The sequence below is a fragment of the Pseudorasbora parva genome, chromosome 17, assembly GCF_024679245.1.
Source record: "Pseudorasbora parva isolate DD20220531a chromosome 17, ASM2467924v1, whole genome shotgun sequence".
In the NCBI taxonomy this organism is placed as follows: domain Eukaryota; kingdom Metazoa; phylum Chordata; class Actinopteri; order Cypriniformes; family Gobionidae; genus Pseudorasbora; species Pseudorasbora parva.
The window spans coordinates 24,209,881-24,223,185 of record NC_090188.1 but is presented as its reverse complement, the minus strand read 5'-3'; the positions used below and the strand labels follow the sequence as shown (position 1 = coordinate 24,223,185).

The 13,305-nt window shown below is 38.7% G+C and overlaps 1 protein-coding gene across 1 annotated transcript in view; it reads left to right on the top strand.

The window, feature by feature from the left end:
* pdss2 (prenyl (decaprenyl) diphosphate synthase, subunit 2) overlaps positions 1-13,305 on the top strand; it is a 47,942-nt gene that overhangs the window by 5,435 nt on the left and 29,202 nt on the right. Inside the window, exon 2 of the mRNA XM_067420981.1 lies at positions 12,903-13,037. Coding sequence (XP_067277082.1) covers positions 12,903-13,037 — 135 coding nt within the window. The remainder of the gene's footprint in view (positions 1-12,902; positions 13,038-13,305) is intronic.

The following is a 13,305-nucleotide window of genomic DNA, read 5'->3' as shown; positions in this document are numbered from 1 at the left end:
GGGCGGTATCCAAATTTTGATACCGTCAAACCTCCTCCCTATTTTACCTCGGTATACGGTATTACCGTGAATAATTAAAACATTATGATGTAAGGCTCAGACAGCGTCAACAAACTGTTGGCTTGGCTTATATATATATATATATATATAGGCCTATATTTTTATTTTATTTTTTACATTTGAGCCCCTGCCCCTGAGAAACTCTCTGCACGTTTTATGCTTACCGTTATGAGACAATTGTCAGACAATTGACATTTTTTTTTGTGAGTCCCATGTCCACTTGATTTTTGTGGAGTTCATGCTTATTGCTTACATTGCCAGCTGTGTGACAAAAGGCTTCGGCAATATTACAGCATAGTCCGAGGGTGCGCTCGGTTTTTCATCCACGCAGCAGTGAGTGGATGGTGGTTTCGGATATGCGCCCTTAGGTTCAAGGTATTTCCATCTCTCGCCGTCATCTTTTTGTTGCACAATTTGCAAATTGCCTCGTCTGTATTTACCGTCAAAACCCAAAATACTTCCAAACTGCAGAAGTTGTGTTCTTTTTCGAGACCGAATAACTCAGTGCCCGACTCGCCGTCTTTTCCTCTCTCTCTCTCTCTCTCTCTCTCTCTCTCTCTCTCTCTCTCTCTCTCTCTCTCTCTCTCTCTCTCTCTCTCTCTCTCTCTCTCTCTCTCTCTCTCTCTCTCTCTCATCCACGCTGTCACAACAACGCATACACATATTTAGGCATTTAATAAATAAATAGTATTTAATATGTAAATAGTTTAATTAGTTCAACTTATTAAATATTTAATAATTAATTGTTGTAATCCAGTCTTCAACTGTCCAATTTTGGTGAGCTCGTGCAAATTGTAGCCTCTTTTTCCTATTTGTAGTGGAGATGAGTGGTAGCCGGTGGGGTCTTCTGCTGTTGTAGCCCATTAGCCTCAATGCATGCTTTGCTGCATACCTCGGTTGTAACGAGTGGTTATTTCAGTCGAAGTTGCTCTTCTATCAGCTTGAATCAGTCGGCCCATTCTCCTCTGACCCCTAGCATCAACAAGGCATTTTCAACCCACAGGACTGCTGCATACTGGATGTTTTCCCCTTTTCACACCATTCTTTGTAAACCCTAGAAATGGTTGTGCGTGAAAACCCCAGTAACTGAGCAGATTGTGACATACTCAGACCGGCCCACCTGGCACCAACAACCATGCCACGCTCAAAATTGTTTAAATCACCTTTCTTTGCCATTCTGAAAACAAGTTTAGAGTTCAGGAGATTGTCTTGACCAGGACCACACCCCTAATTGAAGCAATTCCCATGTGATTGGTTGATTAGATAATTGCATTAATGAGAAATTGAATAATCCTAATAAACCTTCAGGTGAGTGTACATTGCCACTTGCCAGCCCTGCCAGGGTTGGAAGTATACTTAAAATAGGTATCTAGTCTTATTTTAGGTGTGTATGTATATACTACATTATCTCAAATATTTAACTTGAGGTAAGCAGGGTTGGTAGTTTTATTTTCTTCTTAGAAAAGCCTCTCTAGTACAGACACGAGATGCAAATTAGCATATGCTCTTTATATGCAACGCATGTTTTTCAGCTTTTGGCTGTAATCAATAAAATTGATTAAAAAAATAATAATAAGTGATAAATAATCCTAATGACCCCAAATTTTTGAACAGTAGTCAGGATATGGCCTTTGACAGTTTTATCAACATGGATATGAAACAGTTGGTTGTAATAGCATTTTATTACAATGTGCAAAACCTTTTCATATTAATTGTTAGTGTTGGTTACTGTGTAAACGCTCAAAACACTTTGAAATGGGACACACAAATTATTAATTTTATTGCAAAGTTGTCAGAGCTTGTATATATGCCACAGTGTTGCCAGTACTGTGTAAAGATGTAATTGTGCTCAACATAAATTTTTTTTTTTTTTTTTTTTTGAATGATCAGATCCATACTTTCTTTCTGCAGCCAACATGCATACATCTTCTAGCCATCATGGGACCAATTATATGGATAAGAGTTAGTTCATGAATATTGATGATGTCATCCTGACATTGCATGGTTACCTTATTGGAATGACCTGCTATGTCTATGTGACACAATTAATGTTAATGAATCAGTAGAAGCGTTGCTCAACTTAATTACTTACCAGTGTCACTTTGCAATCGTCTGCTCTTCAGCCAGTCAGTTATGAGTATAACATAACCTGGTAAATATACATGAGCCAAGCCTCCAGTTTAGCAGAATTCGTAATTTCTCTACTCGGCACAATGAACTGCCACTCATGTCATGACAGATCATAGTGTGTAAAAAAGCCCCTGAAGTGCATTTAAAGCCTAGTTCAGACTGCACGATTTTCAAACTCGTCGGGTCACTGCTCTATTCACACTGCATGACTATCTGGGTTGTTATTCAGTCACTGCTGTGTTCACACTGCACGATGGTTTGACGACAGAGGAGTTCACACTGCATGACTGATCAAGAGGAACAATCCCCGACAACTCTCTCTCTCTCCGGTGCTCAAACTACGTTTCCCAAACACACGTGCGATGTGACAAGTAAACAACGCGAGATCACACGTGCGTCAGACCGGAGTTCTCGCGCGAGACATGGAATTGTTATTAAAAATGATAAACTGCACAAAGTTTGCTTCTAATTGTATGTGCGCTGATTTGTGGAGAAAAAGAAAAAAGATAATGGCGGGAGAAATTGTTGGAGAGACAGAGGGAGCCAGGATTTTGTTCTGCAAAGACAGTTTGGGGTAAATAAATAATTATTTAATGTGCTGCTGCTGTGGCTGGATGTGCAAATGTTTGGCGTTTGTTTCTGTTTGATAGAATTGTAAATATATCTATTAAAATACTGAAATTCTGCTTTAGAACTCCTCCCTGAACCTCCTGCTGCCCTGTATCTCACTCTCTCATTGGCTGTCGGTGTAATTTTCAGTCAGAACGCTGTTCACACAGCAGGAGTTTGAATCGCCGACAGGTCCAGATATTTAGCATGCCAAATATCTCACCGGCGTCGGCGACTCGTCGGCGATTCTCTCTGATCGCGTCTTTGATCATTCATACTGCGTGATTGTCACTCGCGTGCACGAGCACCGATTTGCCTGTGATCTCGGGCATTTGTCGGCGATTTCACAAAACCTGTCGGCGACTCAAAATCGGGGCAAAAATCGGGCAGTGTGAACTAGGCTTTAGTGACAAACTGATTTACACACTTGAGTATCACCTGAATATAGTGGTTAAAGATGCAGGTCATTAGCACAAGTGGCTCTTGGCTCTCAGAGGACAAATTAAAAGGCGTCATAAGAGTTTTACACCTTCTGGGTGCTGACCTGTATAGTTTTTTAATTGAGAATCAATGAAAGTCTAGTAATTTCTATAAATCAATATGCTGGTTGATGTTTTCTTCTAATTCCTCACTACAGTATTGGGCTATTGAATTATTTAGCACACATAAAGATGTTTTGTTGGTAAAAGAATGTAACTGTAACCACAAATCATATATCAAATAATGTGTATGAATTGATTTTTTCAGTCTAGTCTAGTTAAAGCACGTTCATTGAGTGTGGAAGGCTCAATAAATGAAACTTCTGTCCTCTTCTAGGCCTACAGGTGAACTTTACCTAATGGTTTTGCACCGGTTTAGTTCCGTTAGGGGCGAATTAGAAATGGGAGAGTTATTGAATTCACTTGAGCGAGGGAAGGCACTTAACCTCTAGGTTACTTCAAGGAGATAGACCCTGGAAGTAGAGTACTTATTTGGCCAAATTAAAGCTGGCTCCCCCCAGTGGCTGCCATTTGCAGGTCCAGTCTGATTTTGTGCAACTTTGAGACAGACAGCCCCCTCTGTTCATTTCTTGACTTTTCTTTATTATAGCACTCTGTCAGCTTTAGCTATTATTTTTTTTTTTAACACTGCTGTGAGCTTCACTTTGTCTCTATAGACCAAGGATGAGCAACGCCGGTTGAGTGCCGCTGTCCTGCAGAGTTTTGCTTCAACGTTAATCAAACAAACCTGAAAAAGCGAATCAATGTCTTCAGGATTACCAAAGCCACAGGGAGGTGAGTTTTTTTTATAATCAGGGTTGGAGCTAAACTCTGCAGGACTACAGCACAGCAGCACGTCGACCTTGCCCATCATTAAATTAGCCTGTGATGTGACGTGAATATTAGCTGTAAGTGTTTTGTGTAATAATTTGGCTGAGTCAAATCATATTCTGATTGGTTGTTTTGTTTACCATTGGCTTCCATTGTGTGAATGGAAAGCATATATGCATCTTTTTTATGTTTCACAGAAAAGAGAAAGTCATATAGGTTTGGAATAAAATGAGGCTAAGTGATGACAGAATGTATTTTCTTTGTTGAACTATCCTTTGAACTTGTGTTGTCGAACTGAATGACATACAGAAAGTTTTCAAATGAAATAAAGACTCAGTGTTTGTGTGTGCGCGCTTGGTTTTAGAAGGAGAGAGAATTCGGGAACTCAATCCGGCCCATCCAGACGACAGTCCTGGAAACAGTAGCCCAAGGGTGTAATAACCTATACACCTAAATCTGATATGACAATCCATTTGGGAGGGGACCCTGTCTTCTCCCCTCAGCATCAGTGCAGATTCAGCCGTCTCCTAAGACGCGCCAAAGATATTTATACGCACAATTGCAGGCTGGCGAGTCGGGCAATGCCAGCTCATGTTCCGCTTCGCCTTTCGGTTCATTCTTAAAAAAAAACACAGACCTCAGCAAAGTTCCGAGCAGTTTGCGGTTGCGGCGGGAGCTTGCGGAGTTGTCTGTGACACGTCAGGGGAAGACCTTCACAGTTCCAGTTTACAGTTTTTTTTTTCCATACACAGGTCCTCGCTTGAGGTCCTCTTTGGCAGGGCTTTTCAGTCTTTTACGACCGCCTAAAATATGATCATCCTCATAAGAGGGACCCCATCCTAAAATTTAAGGAGCTCCTATAGGTTTTTGTATAAAGACTTAATTTATACTGTGAGAAATGTATAGAATATTATATGGGAAATATTTCAGTCACATTATTACATATTTTTCCACTCCTTATAGTAACTGTACTTTTATTTATTTATTTAAATTTGTATTGTAATTTATTTTATTATTCTTATTTTTAATTCTTTATTTTTTACAGTTTTTCTCTAAACTTTTTCATGGACCTCAGTTCGTAATCCCCTGTTCTATGGTACTTGTGTCTCAGTCTCCATGTATTAAAGCAACGGTCCTGCTGCATACACACTATTCCAGACGAACAGTTCAATGATGTAATGTCACATTTTCCCAATGACATCATTCGCTGTAACGTTTTGATTGATATTTACAGCCGTTTTCTTTTTTAACTGTTAGGGGTCGTTCACACAGTAATGTGGTAAAAGCAGCTAGATGAAGCACAGTATGTTTAACACACATTATTGTCTATTCTATAGCAATGCATCTCAATATTTTTTACTTTTAGGCCCCGCTGATGTTCACAGCAATATATGAAAGCTCCTCGATTTCCTTCAATTTCTACCCAATAAAGTATTTTAGAGCTTGACATAACTAGAAAAACATATTCGTTATAAAAATAACAAAATACTAAGAAATATCTTTATTTTTAGTGTTTTGTTTAAAATCATTAGACTTCATCTTGAGGCCCCCTTGGAAGTTTGTTAAAGGTTTAGTTCACCCAGAAATGTAAATTCTGACAACCATTACTCGCCCTCATGCCATTCCAGACCCGTAAAACCGTTGTTCATCTTCGGAACACAAATGAAGATATTTTTGAAATCCGATGGCTCAGAAAGGCCTCCAATGACACCAATGTCATTACCTCTCCCAAGACCCATAAAAGGCACTAAAGACGTTCTTAAAAAGTCAATCTTACTACAGTGGTTCTACAATAATTTTATGATGTGACGAGAATAGTTTTTGTGCGCAAAAAAACAACTAAATAATGACTTGTATAATGATGGCTGATTTCAAAACACTGAAGCTTCAGAGCTTAATGAATCAGCGTATCGTGTAACTGTATTTAGATGGGAGAAACATGGAGGTGTTTGGCCGCTTCTACTTGATCTCTGTTTGGTACCATAGTGAATGAACTGGGCTTAGTGGGCTAAGCTAAATGCTATCAGATCATCACCGCGCGTCAGAGAGATTAAGTGCACACACTGAGACGAGAGAGGTTTGTATCAACTCGTTTTAGTTAAGGGAATAACATAGTTTAATATGAAAAAGTGGCGACGTATCCCTTTGGGTGATCTAACCCTTTAAAAACCCCTAATTGGCCCTGGACCCTGGTTGAGAACCACTGGTTTATAGGTTTCTAAATATGCTTCTATATATGTAAATATGCTCCTCTTGCCCCCAGATTAATCTGATTGGTCCGTTGTTTTATGACTGACTTTTATCTGCTGTTACAGAGTTTTGTCTTGTCAGCATCATTACAATGCACTGCTGATGGTGCAAGATGTGGAAAAAAACTGAAAGATTCAGTATAGGGGCCACAGAATAGCTTCCTGTGTGAACAGCCCCTTTAAAATGTTTCACACACATTAAATTTACTTCACTGCACACTCCTTGTTCGTGAGAGTCATAAACACTTTCCAGCTAGTCTGTAACGTTCCATCACTCTTTCATTCCCTCTTTCCAATCATTTCTTATCACCACTTGTCGTGTTTTAATGACTCCCTGCTCCTCACTTTGCAGTGAGTTTGTGATTTAATGATGTGTGTGTGTTTGTGTGCATGTTTTGAGATGCAGTTTCCGTCTGATTGAATGATGGTGTGTGTGTTTCTGGGTGGTGGATGTGACAAGATTATTTCAGACTGCTCTAGTCTGACCTTTGTGTCAGTATGTTTATAAAATGTTAGCTAAAGGCAACACGGCTGGTGGACAGGACAGAAGGATTTTAAAAACTGATTGTTCAATGGGATGGTCTTTCACATCTTTGGATGTGACCTGGCTGTTGTAAATGAGAGCAGCTTGGTTAAGAGCGTTTACATGAACAACACGAAAGAGAGAGCTATTCAAATAAACTACCAAACAACACTGGGAAAAAAATGTATACATGGTATTTTTTATGTTTAGACATCATACCTTAAGCATGCACAAAGTGAATGAGCCACCATCAGTGCTATTGTTAACTAAAACTTTAACTAGAAATGTTAACTAAATATTTATTAAATTAAAACATTCATGAAAAATATTGTTTGTGAATTTAAATAAAACATTGAATTGAAAAATATAAAATAAAAAATTGAAATAAAATAATACAATGTAATTGATCAGTGTAAAAAGTTTGAGTGGACAAAGACTCTCCAAGGATGGAGAATTGCAGAGATTAATTTATTCTTGGGGCCAGAAAGCCTTTACAATCTAACAACCCATAAATCACCACAATTTGTATGGAAGGGTTTCAAGAAAACTTCCTCACTCATCCAAAAACAAAATCCAGGATATTCAGTTGTCAGACACAACTGTACCTTCAAAAGGGACCGGTTCTGTGTTCAGATGAAAAAGAGAAAAAAAAAGAAAAGCTTTTTGGCAGAAAACCCACCAGATGTGCCCAGTGTTAAATCTCTAATGTTGTGGGCCTATTTTTTTTGCTGGATGTCCTAGTCCAGGTTCTGACCTGATCCCTATAGAAAATGAGTGATGTTACACTAAAGAGAAGAAGAACCAACATGAATCTGTGTTACTTGAATGAAAGGTTAGATTTGTGTGCATTTTTAAATAAAATATCAAAAGGATAAACATTGCTGATTATTTTTTACAGCCATCTTTGATCATATTTACCAGGGGTGCCAATAATTCTGACCACAACTAATATATATATATATATATATATATATATATATATATACACACAATGAAAATGTATATTTTAATAATAAATTCTATAATAGTTTGTTAATACAAAAACAACAACAACAACAACAACAACAAAAAAAAAAAAAAAAAAAAAAAAACTGGCCACTCAAAACGCTAAAGTCAGAGTAATGGGTGTGTGCTGAATCTGATCGGATTTCATTTAAACCATTTATGACCTTTACCTTATAAAAGAATACAATTTAAGATGATTACATGACCTACACAGTATTGGGTTATTATTAAGCATAATCTATGTAAGATGATATATGTAACCGCACTCATTGATTCTCCTGCCATAAGCCACTTTTCTGTATTTCTATTCCTCGTTTGTACCTTAAATGTCTCCAGTCTCTCCTTTATTCATTCATTCGGTCATGATATATCCTGCACCCCCCCCCCCCCCCCCCCTCTGCTTTTTGGTAGTGGGCGTGTCTGGGTGTCATCTCATCTCGATTACCACAGTTGTGATTCATGACAAGTGACTCTCTGCCTGGAGACGGTATTACAGCCCTTGTCGTCACGGGAACTGCATTATGCCTCACTGCCCGGCAACCATAGACGATTGTAGCGCTGGAACGCTTGTGATATGGACTTCCACATGACCATATGCACACTAGATCAGATTAATAACAGTCTGGAACTTAAACTTAATAACTACACACAAAAACAAACATACTGCACAAAATTCAGACAATTTTGTCATTGAAACACACAGCATGGACTGATGGACTAAATAGCTCAGACAGTTCACTTCCTCATTTATCCGGCTCAGATGCCTCGTTCACTCACTAAACATCAGGTTCATAGAACTATTATGAGCAGTTCACACAGAACACGTTTGCATTGCATTGCCCTGCACTGCTTTTCTTTTGTTTTTCTACACTCACTGGCTACTTTATTAGACACCTTACTAATACCGGGTAGAACTGCCTTGATTCTTTGTGGCATAGATTCAACAAGATGATGAAAACATTCCTCAGAGATTTTGGTCTATATATACATGATGGCATCATGAGCTGCACATCGGCTGTTCCACCACATCCCAAAGGTTGCTCTGTTGGCCTGAGCTTTGGTGACTGTAGAGGCCATTTGAGTATTTGAAGGCATCAGAAGAAGATACACTGTGTTATAAAGGGATGGACATGGTCAGCAACAATACTCAGGTAGGTTGTTGCATTTTAACAATGCTTAATTGGTACTAATGGGCCCAAAGTGTGCCAAGAAAAATATCCCCAACACCATTACACCAGCAGGAGCCTGAACCTTTGATACAAGGCAGGATGGATCCATGCTTTCATGTTGTTTAACAAATTCTGACCCTGTCTGAATTTTGCAGCAGAAATGACAAGGCAACGTTTTTCCAATCTTCTAATGTCCAGGTTTGTTGAGCCTGTTTGAATTGTAGCCTCAGTTCTGTGTTCAGAGTTGCTCTTCTGCAGACCTCAATTGTAACGTGTGGTTATTTGAGTTACTGTTGCCTTTCTATCAGCTCAAACCAGTATTTCCATTCTCCTCTGACCTCTGGCATCAGCAAGGCATTTTCACCCACATAACTGCCGCTCACTGGATATTTTCCATATGGATATTTCGCTTATTCGGACCATTCTCTATAAACCTTAGAGATAGTTGAGTGTGAAAATCCCAGTAGATCACCAGTTTCTTAAATACTCGGACCAGCCTGTCTGGCACCAACAACAATGCCATGATCATTCGATCATTCTGATGCTCAGTTTGAACTTCAGCAGATCTAATTGATCATGTCTACATGCAAAAATGCATGAGTTGCTGCCGTGCGATTGGCTGATTAGCAGGGACGGATTAAAATGTGTATCTACAACAAGTGGTGGGTTGGGTTCATAAAATGATAGTTTTATAGGGTGCTCATTTAGGAGAAAATATGTAGAATATAAAATTAATGTTTTATATTGTGGATAGATTACATGTCTCAGCTTTTTTCTAACATTTTTCCTTTAGAAAGGGAACTGGAATTGAAAACGAGCAGTTTTTTATGTGACGTTGAAGTGTCGGTTGAAATTGAAAGATTTATCAAGTGTCTCAACTGATCAAAATGCACAATCTTTGTCTCGAAGGAAAAAGGCCTTTTGTGCCTCTGTGTCCTTATGAGGCAATTATAAGAAAGTTATTTGTATTATGTATATTTGAAACGGATAATAGAGCCGAGTAAAGGGTCGGTGGGCTTGGATGCCTTTGCACAGAACCAGCCGCCAACCGTCATACAGATGCAGATTAATCATGATGTTGAAAGGCAGACCAGCTCATAACAGTGATGACCTCTGCCTTCAAGACCCCCTCGTGGAGCTGTGATTAACAAGCCTGAGAGTGCCTTTGTGTGTCTGTTTCCTCCTCCACAGAGAGACAGACAGTGAAAGATGGAGGGATGGGAGGTGAAAAGAGGGCGAGTGTGTATTGGAACGACATGCTGGCTCGTTAGTTTGACACCGTGCATTTCATTTAAACACAATTAGGATATGCTGAGACCCCACTTCACTCACTGGATCACGCACTCACATACTAGAAACTTATATTTTCATAATGCATCCAGTCCCAGATGACAGTATAAGTGCGATGTTTAAGGCTGATTTATACTTCTGCGTCCTTTTCCGTGTTGACATGCATTTACACGTGCAGAGAGAGCATGTGTACCCCTGAGGGAGGGGTTCTGGCAGACCAATCACAGTGCTTACAGTCCGCGTGAAATCGACGTGCTGTTACATTTTTGGAGAGGTGCACATCAGGGTACGTCGTAGGCTACGCGTGCAACACACAGCCTATGACGTGGCTACGGCATACACTTGACGCAGAAGTATTAATTGGGCTTTAGTCTCACACAAAACACATTTTTACATTCCACACTGCACTCATTTTCAGTTTTTTCCTCAATGTAAACATGCTCTAAATGTATTTGTTTGACTGTCACACTTGCATCATTACATTTTGTAAGGAAAATGTAAGTGGTTTGTGGTTCTTGCTAGGTTGTTGTGAGTGCTTAAGGTTGTCATGTGGTTGCTAAGGAGTGTTTTTTGCTATTTAAAACCTTATATTAATTGGTCCATGTTTCAATACAGTTTTAGGTGATTTATGGTTCACACAGTAGTTATGATATTCTATATGCTAACAGAATTGAGTGAGGATTTCATGGCCAAATTTTCATGGAATTTGGTGAGCCCTTTTATGTTTCATATTTACGTTAGTCACTGTCACTATGGTTATAGGTGGTATTTACAGCTATGATGAGAATAGAAATGGGGATTCACTTTATTGACTCATTCAGACAGTACTCAAACTGTTCCTGGCTGCTGTTGTAGGAATAGGATATTTTGAGAGTCACACCTGCTAGTAAATATGGTTGTCAATTCCAAACACTGTGTGAATACTGTGGTCCCAATATACATCTTGGGACCCTCCAGAGACCCATGTTGACCTCCTAAAAGAAATGTGACGTTCAGTGGAGTTTTCGTGATTTTTTTTTTTTTTTTACACGGTTGTAGATATTTGATGAGGTATATGGCATAGTTTGATTCCTATAACAACATATAAATAAAAAAATAATTACTATTTTCTTTATCATGGCTGTTGTTCCTACTTGCCTTGAGTTCAAGTATCGTTTCAGTGATTCAGTGTGTCTCATCAGGAGTGAGCAGAACACTGATTCAGAGCAGAACCTGGCGAAATCAGCAATATTGGCTGCTTTTGATCATTATAACTCTTTAATTTGTTGACATATTTCAACTCATTTCTAAAAACTAATAACACATTTCTGCTCTTCATAGCACTAATAAGTTGTTCTGAACGGTTTGATGTGGAGCCACGACATTCAGCACAATTAGCTGGCAACAGTTGGCCTGACTTATTAATGCTTCTCGCATCACCGATGAAGTACAGGTCACGCTATTGTCTTGGAACACAAGTAGTTTTTGTTTTGTTCTTTTTTTGTAAATATTGCATTTGCACTTTTAAAAAAGTACCATGATGTAACACCAAAGGGTTAGTTCACCCAAAAATGAAATTGATGTCATTAATGATTCCCCCTAATGTCGTTCCACACCCGTGAGACCTCCGTTCATCTTCGGAACACAGTTTAAGATATCTTATATTTAGTCCGAGAGCTTTTCTGTTCCTTTAATGAAAGTGTATGCACACTATACTGTCCACGTCCAGAAAGGTAATACAAACAAAATCAAAGTAGTCCGTCTGTGACATAAATTAGTTAATTAGAATCTCTTGAAGCATCGAAAATACATTTTGGTCCAAAAATAACAAAAACAAAGACTTTATTCAGCATTGTCTTCTCTTCCGGGTTTGTTTTCAATCCTCAAATAAAGATTAGAACTGTTGTGAATCAGTGTATTGATTCAAGATTCAAACCGCGTGTCAAACTGCTGAAATCATGTGACATTGGCGATCCGAATCATGAATCAATACGCTGATTCATAACTATTCTAATCTTTTTCCGAAATGTTTCGAAGATGAACGGTGGAGGTCTTACAGGTGTGCATCGTCATTAGGGTGAGTCATTAATGACATAAATTTCATTTTTGGGGGAACTAACCCTTTAAATTGATCAAAAGTGGCAATAAAGACATTTATAATGTTCATATTAATGGTGTTCTTTTGAATTTTGCATTCATCAAGCAAAGCATCCTGAAGAAAAATCATGGTTTTCCCCAACACAAAAAAACCCCATTACAACTGTTTTGAACAATTTGATGTGCATAGAAGGATTTCTGAAGGATCATGTGACACTGAAGACTGGAATAATGATGCTAAATTCAGCATTACCATCACAGGAATACATTTTATTTTAAAATATATTAAAATAGAAAACACACTTTTACTGGTCAAACTTGGGTCGGCTAGCGTACCTCTGTTAAGGATGAGTCTGTTTCATTCACTCTGTGTCAGTTTCATTGGGTTTCTGAACGAGATTGATCATAAAAAATATTATTATATATATTTTTTATGTTATGTGATATATAATCTTATGTTTTGTTTTGTTTTTTCACACAGAGGATTTGTGTTCGACAGCCGGAATAATCTACAGATGCGAGGACTTGTGGTGCTGCTAATGTCCAAAGCTGCCGGTCCAAGTCCCAGTACCAGCGACCCGATTCATGACAGTATGATCAGCGGCATCTACCCCAGGTAAAGTTACCTTTCTCCCTCAGGGCCATGGGGATCATAACTGCTTCTAGCTTTGGCCGTTAGTGAGAGATGATTGCTATTATGCACACAGACACATGCACAGAAAGTGAGACCATTGATTCACATTTCAAGCTATTAGAATTTAATTTTTATTTTCGGCCCTGTAAATAACAACATCTGCATCAATTTGCATAGTTTTGCTTTGTTTGGGCCTAGGAATTGGAATAATGTTATGGTATTTTTTGTCCTTCTTGAGTGCAAGCTCCAT